At 33.9% G+C, this 23,446-nt stretch overlaps 1 protein-coding gene across 1 annotated transcript; it reads left to right on the forward strand.

The window, feature by feature from the left end:
* The first annotated feature begins 306 nt into the window (after window positions 1-306).
* Window positions 307-4,412, forward strand: LOC18438319 (protein LATERAL BRANCHING OXIDOREDUCTASE 1). Its single transcript, XM_006848504.4, has 3 exons — window positions 307-824; window positions 2,524-2,851; window positions 3,789-4,412. The coding sequence occupies exons 1-3, from the start codon at window positions 358-360 to the stop codon at window positions 4,047-4,049; spliced, it is 1,056 nt and encodes a 351-aa protein (XP_006848567.2). The 5' UTR covers window positions 307-357; the 3' UTR covers window positions 4,050-4,412.
* The last annotated feature ends 19,034 nt before the right edge of the window (window positions 4,413-23,446 follow it).

Genomic DNA, 23,446 nt, shown 5'->3' on the forward strand with positions numbered 1-23,446 from the left:
CTGAAGTCGATCACGAAGCTTAAAATATATATCGTATCTGAGGGAGCAAACGAACAATGTGCAACTGTGTGAACAGCGTATCTTTTGATTGACAAAAAGGAAGGAAAAGGAGTTTCATTATCACCAGCGGGAAGGAGCGAAAAAAACAAAAACTCACGTTCATTATCACTGCGGTGAACACGATGCACCATTAGGGAACACGTTGTACTACCTCGTATCGATTTTCCATTGACCCCAACAAATATAACAATCCCTCACAGGATCTGCTCCGCTACTATAAATAATGGCAGTCCCAAGCAGCAAACCACATTAGCTCAGCGAGGTAGAGCTCTGTTTTCTAGGAGTGAGAGAGTGAAAATGGCCCCATCCATCGACGCTTCTCTTGTTCAGCCCGTCGATTTCAGGCCGAAACCCGACAAAGTTGTTCACCTCGAGGAAACTCCGGTGATCGATTTCTCTATACTCCATTCGCCTCAGTCTGGCAACTTAGAGAGCGTCATTTCTCAGATGAGAAAATCTCTGCAAGAGTGGGATTTCTTTGTTATTGAGAACCATGGCTTAGCCCCTGAGCTCTTTGACAATGTGAGGAATGCCATGGCGAAGTTCTCTTCTCTGCCATACGAGGAGAAGAAGAAGGCATCTAGAGATTTAAAGAACCCTTGGGGTTATAACGATAAGGACCACACTAAGAATACTAGGGACTGGGCTGAGGTTTTGGATTATGTTGTAAATGAAGGCTTTCAGATTCCTGCTAATATGGAGCCTGATTGCAAAGAAACTGTAGCGCTCAAGAATTTGTGGCCTCCAAACCCCGAGGAGTTTCAGTAAGGATCTCTCTCTATCTCCCTCTCTCTCTATAAAAATTAATATATCTCATGCTCATATGTAATCCAGAGCCTGCGCAGAAGCGATCTAGTCAGTTCGGTACTAATAGGCACCGGATCTCACAGCCCCTGGTTTTGTTTTTCTAATATCGAACATACCTTAAATGATAAAAACGGAAAATATATAATGAGATCATTTATTTTATTGACCAAACTCAGAGTTCAATTTTTTTTTTTTTTCGAACCTCGTTGTGCACCGAAGCTATTGATAGGCTTATTGTGACACCTACTTGTTTCCATCACCTGCAGCCTACCTTTTGTAGCATTTTGCCAGGTTATAGAAAACGAATTGTTGATCAGGATCGACTACCCCCAAATTTGTATTGGATTGGTGATTTGGATCAGAGAATCGGCCGGTCTCAGTCTCAAAAAATATTAAAAAAATCATTATAATTTCTTTAAAATCTAGTTTTTTAAGTTTTTTTAAAAAATAGTGGCAATTGCATTATAATTTTTTATGATTGTATTAAAAAATATGTAAATATTGAGAACCTGTCTCATGTTGAATATTTGTTTTCTATTAAATTCATTTTATAGTTACAATAAAATTTAAATACAACATGATAACAAAATGAATCCTTCTAATTCAATTTTTTTTTTATTATTATTTTTGTATGAACTTAGTTGTTTTGATTTTTGAAACAAGCTATATGCAACAATTTTAGTGAAAGAAATTATTAGTATATATAAATAGAATTGGCTAGATCTGTTAGAGATCTGGCTGGCTCATGAGAGGATCCGGCCGGTTCCTGATATGTATCAAGAACCGTACCGACTTCAATAATTCTCAATCTTGATCAAATGATTTCGATCCGAATCAACGATTTTTATAACGCTTTTTATAAACCTGTTAATACCAAGCAAAAAATTATTACATGAAATTATTATATAATTGTCAAAATAGTTATCTATATCGAACTCAATTGATGGTCCCACTAGCCAATCGGTGCCTAGGTTTGATCTAAGGTTAAAATCTTGCTAGAAAATTGAGTTTGGTTTGAAAAATTAGTTGAATTAATATTTTCCCCATTTTTGATAGTCCGACCAAATGATTTCTGTTCGTTTGATCAGCTAAATACAATTAGATATTTGTTATTGTATTTTATATTTAAAATATTATATTCCAGCCCAACCAGTTCATGGTTTTGATTGGGCCAACCCCTTTACTAGTTTACTAGCTACTTGGATCCTTAATAATATTGCTATATGTAATGAAAATGCACGATACTTGGGCCCAAAAACATTTTAGATAATCTGGTAAATTGCGGTTGCGAGAGCATACTATTTATTTCCTCCTTCCGGTAAAACCCAAGATAAAAGTAATTTTAGGACTCTTTTGAGATATGGGCTCTTGAACAAAAATCAAAAGAAGAAAAACATAAATCAAACACTCTAATATTCTTGAAAATTTGATGTCCCAAGGTTGAACATGAAGAGGCCAATTTTGGGGTGGCAAGATCTCAGTTTATCTGAACACCAAAATTTATATTCTCTTTAAATATCGACTTAGTGATTCCTGGATGCTAAAATTTTGGACAAGAAAATCTTCCAAGTACCTCTTTTGCCCAAGGGAGTTGCTTTCCTATACGTTCCTGCGTGTGAGAGCTAAACCCTTTGATCATGGTCTTCTCTGTTACAGGAAAGTATGTGAGGATTATGGTCGAGAGACCACAAAACTGGCATCCAAGCTGCTAGAAATCCTTGCCCTCTGCCTAGGTTTGCCTGCTGATCGCTTGAACCGATACTTCGAGGAGACGATGACCTATGTTCGCTTAAACCACTACCCTCCATGCCCATCTCCTGACCTAGCATTAGGGAAGGGTCCGCATGTTGATGCCAGTGCTTTCACGCTCTTGACCACCGATGGAGTTAGCGGATTCGAGGTGAGGCGGAAATCCGACGGTGAGTGGGTTAGGGTCAGGCCCACGGTCAACTCCTTCATCTTTGTGCCAGGGGACATCTTCCAGGTATAATGAAAAACCCTAAAATTTCCATGTTTAATATGCATTGTTTAGAAAATCAACTCGGTCAAGGTACTGGAACTTTGGGACCTTGGTCAAGGCGAGTTATTTAGCCGAATTAATGTTAAAAAAATAGGTAATAACAAAAGAAAGTAGGGTATATATAATAAGATACTAGGCTTATAATGAGTACTTAAGTGGTCTATTGGTAAAAGCCTTTGGGGCCTTTTTTTTTTTCAATAGGTTGAGGTATCAAATCCTGCCCATTGCATGTCATTCTGTGAATTTGTGAACCTCATGCTCAAACCGGGTTCGAAACCTATGATGGTGTGTAATTTTTTAATAAGAAAAAGGAATCCTTCTTAATTAATTAATTAAAATCATAATGGTGCTTTTTTTTTTAATAAAAAAAAGGTACTCCACTTAGTTGTTAACTGAAAACAGTATTTACTATTTTTATTTCTGAAAAAAAAATCCCCCCTTAATTGTTTAAGAAAATAGATTATATTAGATGTCAACCTCATACTGTAGAAGTGAGATGCACATCAAAACCCATCGAAGAATGTTGTTTCATTACTAGAAAATTCTCCAATAGATCATCATGACCTTGATGTATATGATATGAGACGAAATGATTTATTTAGAAATAGTCCATTTTGTAACACATTATTTGGACTGTCCATTTTTTAGATTTTCAAGTGCTTATAGATTTGTTATATCTACATTATTTTTGAAGCTTCCAATTTCATAATAGAGGTGGAAATAGACTTTTAACGAGATTTTGAGATGCACCTTACCGCAATTGTTTAAGGTTTACACCTTATACAAGCCTCGCCCATTGTTTCATCAAACCATTGAACTTGAAGAACACTTATTTTTTAATAAAATAAGAGTCAATCTTCTTACGAGGAAATGGTTCTTATGTTGTGTGAAAATTTTGCAGGTTTGGACAAATGAAAAGTACAATAGCTTGTTACATAGGGTGGTGGTGAACTCTCAACAGGAGAGGTTCTCCATGATCACTGTGTTTACACCATCCTATCATACATTGGTGCAGCCTCTTGAAGAGATGGTTGATGAGCAAGATCCCCCTAAATACAGGCCATACAAGTGGGGAGAGTTCTTCATGACCAGGAGGCTCAGCAATTTCATGAAGTTGGAGAAGCCTGTCATTCAAATTACTAATTTTAAGATCAGAGAATAGTCCAATTTGAGCTGTTAGTCCAGTGGGTCCAATGCTTCTGTCGTATAAGTACTGTATGGAGTGTCCAATGCTTCTGTCGTGTAAGTACAGCATAATGGATATTTATGTAATTTTAAATTTTTTTTTTTTTTTTTATTGGTTTCCTACCACCGTGTTTGTCGTAAAGTATTTAAAGGTCTCATGTGTCCCCTATTTGTCTAGGTAAAGTATTGACAGGAGTGTCCTACATTTTGTCTTTTTTTTGGAATGGCTTCCTGGCTCGTTGTTTGTAATAAATTACTTGAAGGTCTTATGTGTCCCCTATTTGTGTAGCATTTGGAGTTTGGAGTATGAAGTCTCTGCCAAAGGTATCGTTGTAATGTACTTTCATTCTAGCCCTCAACTAAACATCTACGTCCTTTCTATTGATTCTGCTTTACTTATTTATGAGCACCTGTACTATGCTCCCTTGGGTGCTAGTTTAGTTCTACTCCCTGGGTTAGTTGATCCACTTGGGAGATTTTTTTTTTACCTAAAAATCATTAGATTATTATTTTTAAAATAATAATAGTAAAAAAATTGAGTTTCCTAAAACTTTGATCTCGCCCTTCAAAAATTGGACAGCTTTTATTCAATCTTGCGATATAAATTCTTTTAAATGCTTGGCGAGTGCAATTAGAAAATATTTTTTTATTGATGTTGATCTATGTCTTGAAGAGGTTATATCCAAAATTTGGGGGATTGAAATTAATCCTAGGTGGGAGGGAGTAAATGGACAGTATTCTCCGATGGAGTAATATCTATTGCCCTTGGTTCCTTGGAATTTTTTCCTTTTTACTTTGTACGAAAATATCAATAATTCTCAAAAGAGCTACTTAAATGAACAAGTTTATTATTTTATCAATAGTGGTTAGATTTCTTAATTCTTTTTATTTTAGTACTTTCTCTATAACTTTTTAAAAAATTATCGAAATTGCCTCTATTCTAGGCTTCTCAATCTGAAAGAGTGAAACCTCGAAAAAAAAAATTTAATTAAAAAATTATTATTCAGAACCCTGTATTTTGGCTAATTAGTTCAGGTGATATATAAAGCAGGCTACAACTCAAGTGTTTTGAGTGGGCAATTTACCAAAGTTCCCCCACTTATTCTAGTGTACAATCCTTTTGGTGACAATGACCTAGGGTCTTGGCAATAGTATTGCCGAGCCTGATGTTGAGATCTCTGACTCCATTCTCACTAACATACCACTTTTGAGAATGCCCAAGGGCTTTGGCGATAGTACTGCCCAGCCTCGTGGTGAGGTTTCTTACTCCATTCTCGCCCAAGGGTAGGGGCCCAAATCCCTATTGATTTACTAATGTTTTTAGAATGGCTAGGGGCCTTAACGGTAGTATTGCCAAGCCTCATGGTGAGGTCTCTGACTCTATTTTCATCAAAAGGAAGGGGTCCAAATCCCCACTGACATACTACTCTACTTGCCTTTTTGTTTTTTGCAAAACTCTCAAAGAAATGCCTGACTATAAGCCTTTCAAAAAATAATTATTGTTGTTAGGATTTAAGAGCTCTTTTATACGCGGGAACATGATTACTGAATATTGAATTCCTTCAAGATCATGTACTTAATTAACTAGAAACAAAAATATTTAGTACAAATCCCAATATGAGTATTGGAAATAAACTATGAGGATACAATTATGACAAGAACACAAAGCTTAAGATAGTGACAAACAAATTCCCTAAATAATAACGACTGAGAAATGGGGTACCATAAAACTTATATATGTTGGGGTCCCACAAAGCTTTTCTTTTAAGACGGTTATTTTAGGGTTTGACTTAGTCAGGAGAAAATTTGATAACACTCATTGGGAAGAATTATTTTTAAGCATCACATTCTCGATACCTGACTGTAGGTTAGGTATCCCAAGGGACCTCAGAAATATAAAAAATTATAGAAATAGCTAAATCCTAAATAATGCAAGATTGAAAGAAATCAATTTAGATATTGAAAAGTATTTCCCACCATCATTTGGCTTTCAAATATATGTACATGTAATGTTAAATATATATGCAACCACACACGATTGGCTAGATATTTTTAAGTTATCTCCCATTCAAAGTTTCGCTTTAAACCCATCAAATAAAAAGGTCGAGATGACCGATTTGAGGATTGTTGGGCATCGAAACAACATCTTCTAGTAAAATATTTAGGTGTTTCTTAATTTCGTTGTTTAGGGCATCACCCTTGTATAAACGTTTTCATTTTTTAGTGGGTTATTTCCATATTGTAGGGTGTGGTTTTTACAAGGGTCTTAATTTCGTTGTTTAGGGCATCACCCTTGTATAAACGTTTTCTTTTTTTAGTGGGTTATTTCCATATTGTAGGGTGTGGTTTTTACAAGGGTGTGGTTTTGACAAGGGTGAGTAAGGCGCACCTTCAAATAGTGCCAAAACATGTTGGTTCAGTAGCAAAAATCTTTGTGACAGCCTGAAAAATTATTTTCATATGTGATTATAATATTTAAAAATTCAACAATAGTGCAAACCGAGTAGATCTACAAACACCAAAAAATCTAAAAAATTGACGGTCTAGATACTCCATTAGAAGATGCACTTTTTCCAAACTAAAAATCTATTTTGTTGTCATCTTGAGGTCGAGATGATCGAATTGAGAGTATTTCAACATTGAAACAACCTCTTCTAATGAATTTTTGAGGTGAGCCTTAATTTGGATGTTTAAGGCCTCACCCTTATATAAATTTTTTTCTCTTGTATATATAGGATCTTAGTACTCATTTTGGTGTTTGACTCATTTTGAAGACATATAGGAACTTAGCATTTATTTTGGTGTTTGACTCGTTTTGAAGACAATCGGATTACACTTCTTCTCTGAGAACTGTTCTCAACTGAAAAACTTCCTATAATAGGACTATATACGTATGAGAGAGAGGGCGAGTAAAAAACTTCCTATAATAAGATGTGTGTATGAAAGGGAGAGGGCAAATACATCCCCACCACCCAAAATAATTTGACAAATCAATTAAAAAAAAGAAAGAAAGGTAACTCAGTGGGGATATGAGCCCCTACCCCGTGGGACCTTGTATTATATAGTTCAGGTGCACCTCAAAGTCTATAAAAAAAATAAAAGAAAATTACCTCAAAAACCTTTCAAGACACCACACGTCTTTATTTTCCTTTCTATACAAATTCATTTCTCTCTCATACAATTCAACTCAACACCATTTTTTTTTTTTTATGGAGGGTCCTTTCACAAGGTCCTTATGATCATTTAATCATACCAGCCAACATATTCTACCTCCAAAATCTCTTTGGTTCCCAAAACATCCTGAACCTTCTTATCAATTTCCTAAAATCTCTTACGACCCTGTGGTTTATTGGATTGGTGCCTCTCTCTTTTGAATATAGTTCAAAAAGATGAACCACCTTATATCTTTGTCACGGTGCTTTGCTTGTTAATTGTTTTTCACTCTTACAACTACAAATCCCACACCCCAACTACGTCCATCCACGTGATTAGGAGAGCTCTAATCGTGTGAGCCCAATAATATATCAAATGTAATGAAAAATTTGGAAGAGTTTTAGATCCCTTCTAACTTCAATAGATAGGGGCGGCAGTGGGCCAGGTGGCCCGGCCCAAATTATTTAAACCCTTTTGTTCTTTATATATATATATATATATATTTATTTTATATTTTTCATTTTTTTTTATTTGCCCAGGCTTGGGCGTGATAGGGTAAACGCTAGGGTCCCTTTGGCCATGTCACGGCTAGACATTCCATATAAGGATCACGGCTGGGCGAGGGCTAAGGCTAGCACGGTCCATGGCCAAGCCAGCCTCGTTACAAAGTAGCAAATTTGCTCTAGAATCAATTTTCAATACCAACAATAAAATTTGAAAATAAAAAAATGGTACAAATCTTGCATATATATGAACACTTACTTTTAGGGAGAAATGGACAGACTAGATAATTTGTTGCAATATTCATTATTTTTAGAGCTTTAAATTCTATTTTTTTCACAAATATAGTGTTCAAGCCGAGATGATCAATGTAAACGTTTTCATTGCTTGAATTGAAATTTTCAGTGAGCTATAAGGTTAGGTTTTATTTATTTTGATAAGGTTGGAGCTCTATTAAACCATTTCCTTATATATATAGATATATATGGAAAAGATAAGATTTTCCCACTAGTTCATATGAACATATAAGCCCAACGTCCCATATTGAATCTGAGCCAATCTGACGATCATGGATATCCAACAGCGTTTGAATTTTAGTTTATTTTTTACAAATTCAAATCACTTGAAATTTTAGATGTGTATTTATAAAAAATAAGGGAATCTTCGAAAAACATAAACAAATTATTTCACAAAAAATAAACTGACCAAAATACCCTCAAAACTTTTTGGGGGGTATTTTTGGTCATTTTATTTTTCACGAATAAATTTTTTTTATATTTTATTAGGTGCGCCTTGATGAGAAGAACATATACCTAAAATTTCAAGTGATTTAGATTTGTATAAAAAATATAAAATTCAAGCACTATCGGACATCTATGATCGTCAGATCGGTCCAGATTCAATTTGGTCCATTGGGCTCATATGTTCATTTGAGCTAGTAGGCTAATCCCATCTTTTCCCATATATATATATATATATATATATATATATATATATATATATATATATATATATATATATATATATATAAGATGCTAAGGTACACCAACGGGTATACCTGTAATAATACGTCCAACAGCCCAGATTGAATATTGGTCGATCTGACAGTCACGAGACGGCCACGACCTCATTTCTTGTTTGAATTTTAATTTTTTTTTACAAATTAAAATCAATTGAAATTTTATGAGTGTGTTCTTATCATCAAGGCACACCTAAAAAAATATATAACAAAAATAATTTGTAAAAAACAAATTAACTAAAATACCCCTGGAACTTTTGGGGGGTATTTTAGTCTATTTATTTCATGTAAAATACTTTTTTTATTAGATTCACCTATTTTTGAAGAACACACGGCTATAATTTCAAGTGATTTCGAGTTGTAAAAAAACATTTAAAATTCAAACATGAAATAAGGTCATGACCGTTAGATCGACCTAGATTGTTGGGCGTTTACTATAGCAGTATGCACATGAACATACAAGATCCTTTTTGTCTTTTATATATATATATGATCCTATGATACTGATTTTTGGTGTTTGACTCACTTTGGAGGCAGTGGGATTACTCTTCTTCTGGGGGAAGACTTATTCTCAGGCAAAAACCTTCCTATAATGAGGATTTGTGTGTGTGAGACAGAGGGCAAATACATCCAGTACCACACAAAACAACTCAAAATTATAAACCACAAGAATAGGAAGATGCCATGGCCAAAGGTGCAGAGCTCCTACAAATTATCACAAAAGCCTTTTAGAGACACCACACAACTTTATCTCTCTTCGTTCTAAACAAGCTTATTTCTATCTCATACATAATCACATCATAAGGTCTTATCACAAGGTAAAATATGATCATTTAATGGCACCGGCCAACATATTCTACCTCAAAAATGTCTTTGGTTCCCAAATCATCTTAAACCTTCTTATCAATTTCCTAAAATATTCTATAAAACCCAAGAAAACCCCTATTAATTTCATATAATGATAAAGAGTATTGCTTTCAATTATTAAACTGAAGTGTTGAATATGGTGATCATCCAAAATCATCCAGCGTAAATAAATCTTGTATTATGTGGGATTGAATTTGATATTGATAAAATTTTCAAAAAGAAATAAAAATCTATAAAAGATTAGAACTTTGAGATATATCTCTTGGTTATTGAGAAATATGTAACATCTGTAGGAAGTTTTCTATTTGGTATCAACTCATAACCTCATATATATGAGATGAAATATAAAAGACCATGTATCCCTATTTGGGTCACCATATAAAAAATGTTGCTTCCTCTAGAGATGGGGCTAGACGAAAAAGAGGCAGGGGCCTCCTGTGCAAGAGAGGCAAGGTCTCCCCTTAGAGAGAAGAGAGCTCCTCATGAAGAGAAGAGGCAAGACTTTTCCTTAGAGAGAAGAGAGCTTCTTATGGAAAGAAGAAGCTTTGCCTCCCTTTAGAGAGAAGAGAGCTTCATATGGAAAAAAGAGGCATTGCCTCCCCTTAGAGAGAAGAGAGCTTCATGTGGAGAGAACGTTGTGCCTCCTGTAGATTGAGAGGCAGATATCTTATAAAAGAAGTGGTTCCTATGAAGATTTTGGGTGGTTTTCCCTATTAGTAAGAGAAAATCTTTGTTTCTTTCAAGGTTCTCGTTCTAAACATTGGTTTAGCAATGGAATAGAGATAATCTCCTACTAGACAGTTGTTTTACTGTGAAATATTGATGAGAGGTCGACGATAGTGGCGATCGGGAGACTGGGTCTAAAATGGTTTACTCGACTGGGTTTTGTCGAGGGTTATAGAGGTAACTCTCTGTTCCAAAATCTGTAATGTAACTTTAATTAGTATAGTGGATTTCAATTTGTCATGCCCGTGGAGATAACCCTTCTAGGGTGAACCAGGTAAATCATTGTGTTCTTGTGACTCTGTTTTATGTTTTATTTCTTGTATTATGGCTGGTGCTCTCTCCTATTTTGTTTCTAGTAGAAGAAGCACATGATCTTGGTAGGATCCAACGTTTAAGATTTTTTTTTCCGCATCTAAGAGGATTTTTAAATCCTAACGTGAATAAGGATTTTCTAAGAAAACTGAATTAATTTTTGATAGTTTATCTTGGTTAGCTCGTAGGAAATCTGTGTCTGAATAGGTATATCTGGTTGAAACATTTTCTTGAGAAAAATATGCTTCATGCGTTGCAAGCTATGAATACGTTTTCCATAGCCGGGCCCGCAACTATATCCCATGAAACAAACATAGGAAAGTCGTATGATCAACGAAAATCTCGTTTCATGAGAGAGATATCCCACTAACCATATGGGCCCCAAGAGTGTCAATAATTCAACACTAAACTAAAACAATTCATAGATACTCAATCTTACCTTTTAAATGTTTAAATATAAAATGCGACACGGATGCCCCACAAAACATGATGCCTCATGTTCAAATATGATGGACTTTTGTTTAGTGGGTAGATAGTGGGGATCGCAGATTCCTTCTCATGTAAGAAAGAATCAACTTTTTGGAAGTGTTAAGTGAAATCGGAGGCCGTTTTAACTGCACTTGGTACTACGCCATGACCCAGCCTTCTTCTTCTATTTTATAGACTTGTATACTATAAGACTGTTTACCTATGGACTATGAGTATGAGGGTCTCAATCACATTAGCCGTCAGATGTGAGATCAGCCTGCTCGGAGCCTATTATTTTCTCACACAAAGTTCACGACATTTTTTATATTGTGAGCATGGTCAATAGAGTTTTCCTATTTTCTCACACAAAGTTCACGACATTTTTTATATTGTGAGCATGGTCAATAGAGTTTTCCGATTTCACATCTTGATAGTGAGGCGTAATTCTTAGGATTTTCTAGAAAAGGTATAGGTAGCTAAGTAAAGTTTAATAATCAAAGAAAGTCACAATCCTAGAAATACAAATTCTAAATTGTAATCAATATATAAATAAAATAACATTTAAAGATCACTTTAAAGCTATGAAATTGGTGCATTTAACATCATTATCTCATTTGCTTAGGACGATGGTATCAATTAGTTTAACACTTAAATTAAAGATTTCAGTCTCCAAAATCCCATTTGAGATACATTTACATCGAAAATGAGAGCCTTTATCACGTGAAATGTTAGAAACTTGTATTACTATAGAAAACTTGTTTTTTATTAAGATAATAAAGAATATACAATACCCGTATAAATATATGGCTAATAATAGTTATAGATAGATACCAACAATTATTGATATTTTACGTCAATGTTTTTCACGTAAAATTTTTTTTATATATAATTTTTGAAGATTACCCTATTTTTTTTATGAATACACGCTCTAAATTTCAGGTCATTTCGATTTGTAGAAAAAAATAAAAAATAAAACACTACCGGACAATCGTGACCGCACGATGAACTTTGGACGGCGATGAAGGTAGGCGAAATCACTGTTCATTTTCACCTACAGGCGTTGCGTAGTGTTTTTCACACACACACACACACACACACACACCACACACACACACACACACACACACACACACACACACACACACACACACACACACACACACACACACATATATATATATATATATATATATATATATATATATATATATATATATATATATATATATATATATATATTCTAATGCCATTTAATGCTCCATGTGCGTGATCTCACACCCCATATAGATGACATCGCACATCTCTTAAGGACAAAAATTATCCCTACTAAAAAAAAAACTTCACGTACAAAATAAGGGTATATAAGTTTCTAAATTCGTTGAGTACAATGATAAATTAATATATAGTGTGAGCACCCTAACATAATTATATATAAATATAGGAAGATACTACAAAACACCCATAGGCGAAAATGAACAGTGATTTTGCCTACCCTCATCACCATCCAAACTTCATCGTGAGAAATATGTAACATTTGTAGGAAGTTTTCTATTTGGTATCAACTCATAACCTCATATATATGAGATGAAAGATAAAAGACCATGTGTCCCTATTTGGGTCACCATATGAAAAGTGTTGCTTCCTCTAGAGATAGGGGCTAGACGAAAAAGGGGCAGGGGCCTCCTGTGCAAGAGAGGCAAGGTCTCCCCTTAGAGAGAAGAGAGCTTCTCATGAGGAGAAGAGGCAAGACTTTCCCTTAGAGAGAAGAGAGCTTCCTATGGAAAGAAGAAGCCTTGCCTCCCTTTAAAGAGAAGAGAGCTTCATATGGAAAAAAGAGGCATTGCCTCCCCTTAGAGAGAAGAGAGCTTCATGTAGAGAGAACGTTGTGCCTCCTGTAGATTGAGAGGCAGGTATCCTATAAAAGAAGTGGTTCCTATGAAGATTTTGGGTGGTTTTCCCTATTAGTAAGAGAAAATCTTTGTTTCTTTCAAGGTTCTCGTTCTAAACATTGGTTTAGCAATGGAATAGAGATAATCTCCTACTGGACAGTTGTTTTACTGTGAAATATTGATGAGAGGTCGACGATAGTGGCGATCGGGAGACTGGGTCTAAAATGGTTTACTCGACTGGGTTTTGTCGAGGGTTATAGAGGTAACTCTCTGTCCCAAAATATGTAATGTAACTTTAATTAGTATAGTGGATTTCAATTTGTCATGCCCGTAGATATAACCCTTCTAGGGTGAACCAGGTAAATCATTGTGTTCTTGTGACTTTGTTTTATGTTTAATTTCTTGTATTATGGCTGGTGCTCTCTCCTATTTTGTTTCTAGTAGAAGAAGCACATGATCTTGGTAGGATCCAACTTTTAAGATTTTTTTTTCTGCATCTAAGAGGATTTTTAAATCCTAACGTGAATAAGGATTTTCTAAGAAAACTGAATTAATTTTTGATAGTTTATCTTGGTTAGCTCGTAGGAAATCTGTGTCTGAATAGGTATATCTGGTTGAAACATTTTCTTGAGAAAAATATGCTTCATGCGTTGCAAGCTATGAATACGTTTTCTATAACCGGGCCCGCAACTATATCCCATGAAACAAACATAGGAAAGTCGTATGATCAACGAAAATCTCGTTTCATGAGAGAGATATCCCACTAACCATATGGGCCCCAAGAGTGTCAATAATTCAACACTAAACTAAAACAATTCATAGATACTCAAATCTTACCTTTTAAATGTTTAAATATAAAATGCGACACGGATGCCCCACAAAATATTCTAATGCCATTTAATGCTCTATGTGCGTGATCTCACACCCCATATAGATGACATCGCACATCTCTTAAGGACAAAAATTATCCCTACTAAAAAAAAAACTTCACGTACAAAATAAGGGTATATATGTTTTGAAATTCATTGAGTACAATGATAAATTAATATATAGTGTGAGCACCCTAACATAATTATATATAAATATAGGAAGATACTATAAAAAGCCCATAGGCGAAAATGAACAGTGATGTTTTCCTACCCTCATCACCATCCAAACTTCATCGTGCGGTCACAATTATCCGGTAATGTCTCAATTTTAAATTTTTTTTTTCAAAGCAAATTTACTTGAAATTTGGAACGTGTGTATATCTTAGTGAGACACACCTAATAAATACATGAAAAAACTAATTCGCAAAATATAAGTTGGCCAAAATACCCCCATTAAAGTTTTGGGATATTTTGGTAAATTTATATTTTACAAATTATTTTTTTCATATTTTTATTAAGTGCACGTCACTAAGATGTACACACGCTCCAAATTTCATATCATTCCGATTAGTAAAAAAAATGAAATTTGAAATACTACTGGACAATTGCGACGTTGCGATGAAGTTTGGATGGTGACAAGGGTAAGCGAAATCACTGTTGATTTGTACTTATAGGCGTTTTGTAGTATCTTCCTTTATATATATATATATATATATATATATATATATAGCAATAATCATCTAATGCAACAGTTTTATCATAGTATAATGCAACCACACTCTCAGAAAACCACGTTTGTAGTATTTATATAACCAAAATTTTTTCACACACACTCTCTTCATCACAATAACCGATCCCAAAAAAGAAGAAGTTCAATTTGAACCCTAGAAATGGTTAAAATGAGGCCCCTTCAACAACGAATTTTGACCATTCATTTGGTGAAAATCAAGATCATAACTTTTACAACTCAAAATCATGTTTTTCTTTGTTAACATTAATGTAATGATAATAAAGGCATCTAAAAGAATTGAAAAAGAAAAATTCCTTTCAAGGCTTAGATCTAAGCCTTTTACCAAATGGACGGCCAATGTTAATTGGCTTAAAAAAATATTTTCTAGATGGCATTTTCATTTTTTTTTTTTTTGTGATTGTTCATTAGAATGAAAAGAGTGTATATTTTAAAATTGGGCTAAAAATGGCTCTAAAATGGTTTTCAAATATTGTTGCATTATATTACTATACAATTGTTGCATGAAACCACTGCAGGAAAATACTGAGATTAGCCCACTAGCTCATATGAACATATGAGCCCAACGGCCCAGATTGAATTTGGGCCGATCTGACGGTCAAGACTACATTTCATGTATGAATTTTAATTTTTTCTACGAATCCAAATAACTTGAAATTTTAGACGTGTTCTTCAAAAATAGGATAATCTAATAAAAAAATCCAAAAAATAATTCCCAGGAAATAAAATAATCAAAAAACCCCTGAAACGTTTTGAGGGTATTTTGGTCAATTTATTTTCTGTGAATTATTTCTTAAATATTTTTATTAGGTGCGCCTTTATGAGAAGAATAGACACCTAAAATTTCAAGTTATTTGGATTTGTAGAAAAAATATTAAAATTCAGATATAAATTGAAATTGTGATTGTCGGATCGGCCCATATTCAATATGGACTATTAGGCTCATATGATCACATGAGCTAGTGAGCTCTCTCTCTCTCTCTCTCTCTCTCTCTCTCTCTCTATATATATATATATATATATATATATATATATATATATATATATATATATATATATATATATATATGAAGCAACGCTTATGGGCAAGATCCTACTGCGATCTCACCCATAGCGTCATTGTCATCTGTTTTTTTCAGGCGGTGAGAATTTTTCGACCACTATGGATATAGAATGCCCCTAGCGATCGAAAGATTTGCAGAAACCGCCAAGGACCACGCGTCGTCCGTTGCGGTTCCATTATATAAATCACCATAGACATAACAAGTCTGTGATGGTAACCGATACTATTCAATACATAAATAGGAAGATTCTAGGGTGAGCCCATGGGCTCATGGATCAGTGTAAGTCCAATGGCCCAGATTGAATTTGGGCCAATCTAACGGTCAGGATGTATATCGGTAATATAATTTTAATATTTTTTATATATATCCAAATAGTATGAAATTTGGAGCATAAACTCTTATCATCAAGGAGTACCTAATAAAAATATAAAAAAAGTAATTCACATAAAATTAATTGACCAAAATACCCCCATAACTTCTCAGGGGTATTTTGGTCAATTTAATTTATACAAATAATTTTTTTAATATTTTTATTAGATTCAAATAATTTAGATTACTATAAGAAATATTAAAATTTAATTACAAAATACAATTGTGATAATTAGATCGGTCCAGATTCAATCTAAGCCAATGGGCTTATACAGTTACATGAGCCAATGGGCTAATAAGAGGCTTTTTCATATATATATATATGGAAACTCTTCACGCCTATATGTGAATATGAACAGTGATTTCACCTACCTGCATCACCATCTAAACTTTAGGTCACAGTTGTCTGGTATGGTTTCAATTTTTATTTATTTTTCTACAAATCGAAATTACATGAAATTTTAAGCATGTGTATATCTTAGTGAGAAGCACTTAATATAAATATTAGAAAAATAATTATCTAAATATAAATTTACCAAAATACCTCCAAAAATTTATGGGGGTATTTTGATCAATTTATATTTTGCGAATTTTTTTTTTTATATATTTTTATTAAGTGCGTCTCACTAAGATGTACACATGCTCCAAATTTCAGATCATTTTGATTAATAAAAGATAAAATAAAAATTGAAACACTACCAAACAACTATGACCGTACGATGAAGTTTGGATGGTGATGATGGTAGGTAAAATCATTGTTCCTATATATATATAGGAAAAGTCTTTCCATCGCCTATAGGTGAAAATGACCAGTGATTTCTTGTACGCTCATCACCAATTAAAGTTCATCGTACGGTCACGATTGTCTAGTAGTGTTTGAATTTTTTTTATACATCAGAATGATTTGAAATTTGGAGTGTGTACATATTAATGAGTCGCACCTAATAAAAATATGAAAAAAATATTTTGTAAAATATAAATTGACCAAAATATCCTTGTAAATTTTCAGGGGTATTTTGGTCAATTTACTTTTTACGATTTTTTTTTTCTAGTTTTATTATATTATCCTATTTTTGATGCACACAAGATGATGAGCATTGGTGAAATCACTATTCATTTTCACCTATAAACATTGCATAGTATTTTCCAGATATATATATATATATATATATATATATATATATATATATATATATATATATATATATATATATATATATATATATATATATATATATATATCTGGAAAATGCTTCAGTGAGCCAATGGGCTTACAAGAAAAAAATGAGCCCAATGGCTCAGATGGAATCTGGGTTGATCTAATGATCACGGATGGCCGATAGTGTTTTAAATTTTATTTTATTTTCTACAAATCCAAATTACTTGAAATTTTAGACGTGTGTTGATAAAAAATAGGAGAATATTTAAAAAATATTACAAAATATTAAAAAAATATTTACATGAAAATAAATATTTTTTTTAAAATATATTTATTAGGTGCGGCTTGATGACAAGAACATTTATCTAAAATTTCAAGTGATTTGGATTTGTAGAAAAAAACTTAAATTCAAATACTCTCAGCCATCAGATCGGCCCAGATTCAATCTGGGCTATTGGACTTATACTATTCTGTGAGCTAATGGGCTCACCCTAGCATATATATATGCATTGATTTTATGCAATGATCGTATCATCTCATCTCAATAATCTATCCCTTAAGAAAAAAAAGTTCGATTTGAACTCTAAAAATGGTCAAAATGAGTCCCCACCAACAATGAATCTAGACCATTCATTTGGTAAATTTCAAGATCCTAACCATTACAAACTTATAATTGTTTTTTTTTTAACAATGTTCATCTAATGATAATAAATCTATGTCCTAGATCTAAGCATCTTATCAAAATGGACGGCCTACGTTAATTGGGCTAATAAAAGATTTTCGAGATTGCGTTTTCAAAATTTCCCTTTTTGTGATTGATCATTAGAATGAAAAGAGTGTATATTTTAAAATTTGTATCAAACGAATGGCCCTAACATGGTTTTTTGAATATTGTTGCATTATATTATTATACACCCCTTGAATGAAATGACTACCTTGATATATATATATATATATATTATTCACTAGTAACAATTAAGCAATCGGAAAATCTTAGGGTCCAACAAATCGCCTCATACCCTTAATCCAACTCTATTGCCAAATTTTGAATATGGACTACCATTTTTTCTGATTTTCTCTCTCCTCAAAAAATCATTTGCTAGGATTTTTCTTTTTGAAATTGTTTCTTTTCATGATTTTATTCGCTGGTCGAGACTCTAAACAATCAATTTAGAACACACCTCAAAAATTCACTATAAGATGTTTTGAGGCCCAAATATGCTCAAACGTGTGCACCGTGTATAACCCATATCTGCATATCCCTTATTTTGGGCAGGAAAATGTTTATACAAGGATGCTATATAAGGTAGAACTACGAATGCCCCTAAAAAAATCCATCGAAAAAGGTAGTTTTAATGTTGAAAAACCCTTTGATTGATCATCTGGACATCGAGGTGTATGACTATGAAAAATAAAAAGATTTTAAATCTCATAAATAGTACATTTTACAATATATTATCTACACCGTCCATTTTCAAGATTTTCATATGTTTATAGATCTACTTGATTTTAACCATTTTGGAAATTTAAAATTTTATAAGTAGATATAAAAATAGATTTTGAGATAATCTAAAGAACATTTTACATCAAAATTATATACCATGATAAAATTTGAAGGTGCACCTTACCTCTACACCTACGGATGCGTCCGTATGCAAACTGCACCCTTTTGGGCAACTAATTGTGTAAAATATATCTGTCATATATTATATTTAGGAGATATTTGAGGGATCAGTTTCTATTTTATTTTTTTTGATATCTTGTAATTATCTATAAAATGTTTGGTGAATGGAAGAATAGGCATACAAGAAAAGCCCCTCAATCAAGAGAGACATCTTCTTCTTGAATTTCATGCTAAATTACATGGGCATATCATATGATAACAGAAAAAGGAAGAAAAATCCGGTGTCCAAAGGCTCTTGGAATAAAAAAGAAGAAAAAGAAGTTTCAAGTAGCCAAGTCTCCAGACTTAAAAATAGACACACAGGGGAGGAAAGGTTTTCCATCAGCATACCAAAAAGCCTAAGATGCAAATGTGTTTGCCTTAATGTGAAGAAACAAAAGCTAATGGCACCTTGGGAACCATCCTCAAAATCCTCCTCTCCACTTACAAATTCCCTCCTCCATTCCAATGAAGATGATGAAGCTTTCCATGGAGACATTGTGCAAGTTACAGACCTCCTCAGGTTACAGTTCCCTAAAAAGTCCCAACACTTTTGAATTATTCGTGAAGTAAATGTACTCTTGTCAACAACAAAAAATAAAAACCAAATCACAAACTAACCTCCAACCTTGAGCATGGCTCTTGGCCCACCAATATACTTTGGTCCCACCTAAAAGTCTGATAGAGATCATTCTAGGATAAATAGTCCATGGTTTATCCCAAATGCCAACCCATGTTTCATGTACCCCAGTCACAAACTAAAATACCAAAGAAGCCCCCACCATTAGAAACCTCACTTCCTTAATCAAAAGCAACTCAATTAACTTAACATCCTAGAAAAACTTTTCTAATTAACCTTGACAATTACGAAAACTTAGCTAATTGGGACAACCCACCCCTCAAACCTGCCTAATTAGGTTGTAAACCATCTTTGAACCTTCCAAAATTCTTTAGATCATAGATTAGGAGACCTCCCATCATCATTAGGCTCCTAATCACCCACTAATACACCTTAATGATCGAAAACCCTAAATTCAATATTTAAAATTAGTAAAAAAAATAAAAAAAGAGAATCATTAAGATGACATGGAATCATCTGAATCCGTGCAATAAACCAAAAAACGGTGAGGCAGGATGCCACAACTAACGGGACTCATCACAATGTTGCGAGGGGTGTTACATCGTGCCCGAACTGGTCCGGGTCGTGTTTAAGGCTGGCATGTGACATGTTAGACCGCCCAGATTTGATTGCTATTTGGTGGGTACGCCTTTATGCCTCTGGAGTCCATATATATCCTCCACTTGGAAGATGATTTTTTTAGCTCAAACCCTGAGGAAACCCTTCCATTTTGAAATCTAGGTCCATCGCACTTATGACCATCTTGCCTTCTGGTCCTTGGAAACAGTGCTGTCAGATTTGATTTTCTTCGATCAGCTTTGGTATGCTTTGGGCTGATTCAGCTGACGCAAAGAAAATATCCATATAAAAGTATTTTAATATTTTTTTGAAATTTTTATTTTTAATTTTTTATTATTTTTATATAAATATCTAAGTTATTTATATTAATTAAAAAAAATCTGAACCTTTCTTACGAATCAGCCATAGCACCTACTTGTTTCATTTTTCTCACCAATCTGAAAAAAACTCCGAAATGACTTAGATAACATTGTTTTGAAACCCTAGGACCTCAAACCCTAACCCTAGGTCAGAAACTCAAAACCTTAAGCTGATCTGAGACACATACTACCCTAGCTTACCCTTTGAACCGCAAAACCTACGTGGCAAACGTCCTCTGTAGTATCAGCTTAGAAGTTAACTGTAGAAGGGAAAAAAGGCAACCCTAGACTCTTGGTCCATGCGCCCTCTTTTAGCTAAAGACAAGCAATCAATCAAAACTCAACCTAAAATACACCAAAGTTTGGTCTCAATCATCATCTTCTTTGAGGCAGAAGCGCCCTCTTCATGATAGTTACAGGCTTCGCGGTAGAATTCTTAATTTCTAGTATGTCTTATAAAATATCACTTCTAGCTGATACTACGGGTGCCATAATAATACCAATTGAAAGACCTGTTTTTTTACGGACCGTAATTTGATTGGACCTACTCTTTATTTTTCATCTCGATCTCGTTTAGGTGCAAACTAAGGTAGAGTAGGTCTAATTCACTGGCCTCAGGTCTGGTTGTAAGCACAAAGCAATTGATTCCCAGGAGGCAATTCAATTAGTGGAGTAGGTGGACATATTGTAATGATGTTTGATGCAATGGAAGTCTTACATGATTTATATGAAGAACGCTAAATGATGACAGAGAGGATTGTAGGAATAAAAGGAGAAGGACAGGCATTGGAAGGGCAACAAAGAATTGGGCAACCTCGTAAGCATGTTCAACTATGACAAAGGTCTAGCAGTATGAAGGATGCATCAAATTTCAGTTTTTGGAAAACTGAATTATTTAAATATCAATATTATGTATGCTCAAATATTTAAATATAGGGTTGAATTGGTATTTTGATTATCATGCATGTCTCTACACTTTCACATCAAGGGTTCAAGTACCCCCATATACAATATTATTTTTTAATAAAAAATGAATGTTTTTATTTTATTAAAAAGCCAAAAAAAAAGGCCCATCATGAAATAGGCGTGGTTTTTCGGTTATCATGCATGCTTCTACACTTTCACGTCAAGGGGGGTCCCTCCATACCCAATCTAATTTTTTTCAATAAAAAATAGATGTTTTTTATTCTATTTAAAAAAAAAAAAAAAACCATCATGGAATAGGCAGGATTTGATACCAAAACCTCTTGAATAAAATCATAAGCTTTTACCAGAAATTCGGTTTTTCAAAAACCTAAAATGGGCAGTGTCGTTTTTTTTTAAAAAATGTTATGAGGTTGAAAACGGACATCTAGATAATAACGGAAAGTTTCAAGTATTTTTTGTAATAACGAAAAATATAACAAATATTTACGTAATTTTTCCAAAACACAACTCTGGCTAATATTACAATTTATTGCATAGTCCTATTGAGGATCCTAACATACACATGAGAATCATTAATGATGAACCTAAGGTGGCTTCTTTTTTCTTTTGGTTGTTTTACTATTGTTTCTTTTTGGGATGGGGACGGGAGTTATTTGTCATGGGTAATGTGTCCACCGTGAAATTTATTTTGCTGAGATGAATAAATGTTATGTGCATCAAAGACGATGAAGTCTAGGTTTAAGAAGTCTAAGATTAATGAATGAGGTGTAACAAAAAGGAAAGTATATAATGAGATTATTTATTTTGGTTAGTCCAAGATAATCAGATGTGAAATTAGGCAGCAACATTTATTTTGTTGATCAAGCTCAAAATTCAAACAAAATTTTCTCAAACATTGTGACACACCCAAGCCAACAGATTTCATATTAGATGGTTATAAGTAATTGTAACCGCCTTGTGCTAAAGGTGAATGGTCTCATTTTCTACATTCTCATGACAAAATTGTGGTGACTATGCGCAGAAAGTGGATCACAGTTATGGATAAAGGTATTGATTCTCAAGAGCCTCACCCATCTCATAATGCATGACAGGTGCAGATATTTATTCAAAAGGATATTGTTGGATTCTCTTGGGTAATGGGATGTCAGTGAGATTTTGGAAGACGAATGGCTCATGGACAAGCAAGTGAAAATTCAATGGTATTTCATTATTGTATCAACAAGTCTGAATGTAAATGAAACAAGGTGACTAAGATCCGTTGGAACTTCTCCCTGAGTCCCATATTTTTTTACGAAAAGTCCACGATCTTAATACGATCTTGGGTGAATTTGACTTTTCATTTATGTTTCCCTCTGGTTAGGTTATTTGGAGTCATCTCTTGTTTCTTTCCTTGCGACCACATTTCGGCAAATTAAGTGTTTCTTGACCCTAGTTTGGTATGATTCTTCCAAATGTACGCCTATTTTTGCAAAGGGACTGAGGTAACAACAAGCCATTTACTTTTGCACTATCCATTTTATTTAGGAACGTGGTCTTGGGTACTTTTTTTTAATTCATGTTCAATGGGTTATCCTGGATTAGATTTAACATTTAGTTGTACAGTGGGCAACCACCCTGCTTCGTAAAGTAGGGCGAATTATTTGGAAGAAAGCCATGTTTGCAGCAAATTGGACCATGTTGATGGAGGGAGTCACAGAGCATTTCAAGATGATGACATGCCATCTCAATAACCAAGAGCGAAAATAATGAAAACCATAAGGGTGCGGTTTGTATAGAGCCTAGGCTCTAAACAATCAAATTAGAGCCTACCTTCAAATAGTGTCGAGAAATATGGTTTCAATACTGAAAATATTTGTGATAGTCTTAAAATATATTTTCATCTTTATTTATAAAGTTTAAAGCTTCAAAAATAGTGTAGATCGATAGATATATGAAAACTTGAAAATCTTGAAAATTGATGGTCCAAAATACACTATTTTCAGAACTTGAAATCCACTTTTTTCTCATATCCATGCATCTTGATGTCGAGATGATCAATTTGAGGATGTTTGGGTATCAAAACAACCTCTTCTAGTGAAAATTTT

This window comes from Amborella trichopoda, chromosome 13 (genome assembly GCF_054954075.1).
Source record: "Amborella trichopoda isolate Santa Cruz 75 chromosome 13, AtrichopodaSantaCruz75HAP2 v2.0, whole genome shotgun sequence".
NCBI classification, from domain to species: domain Eukaryota; kingdom Viridiplantae; phylum Streptophyta; class Magnoliopsida; order Amborellales; family Amborellaceae; genus Amborella; species Amborella trichopoda.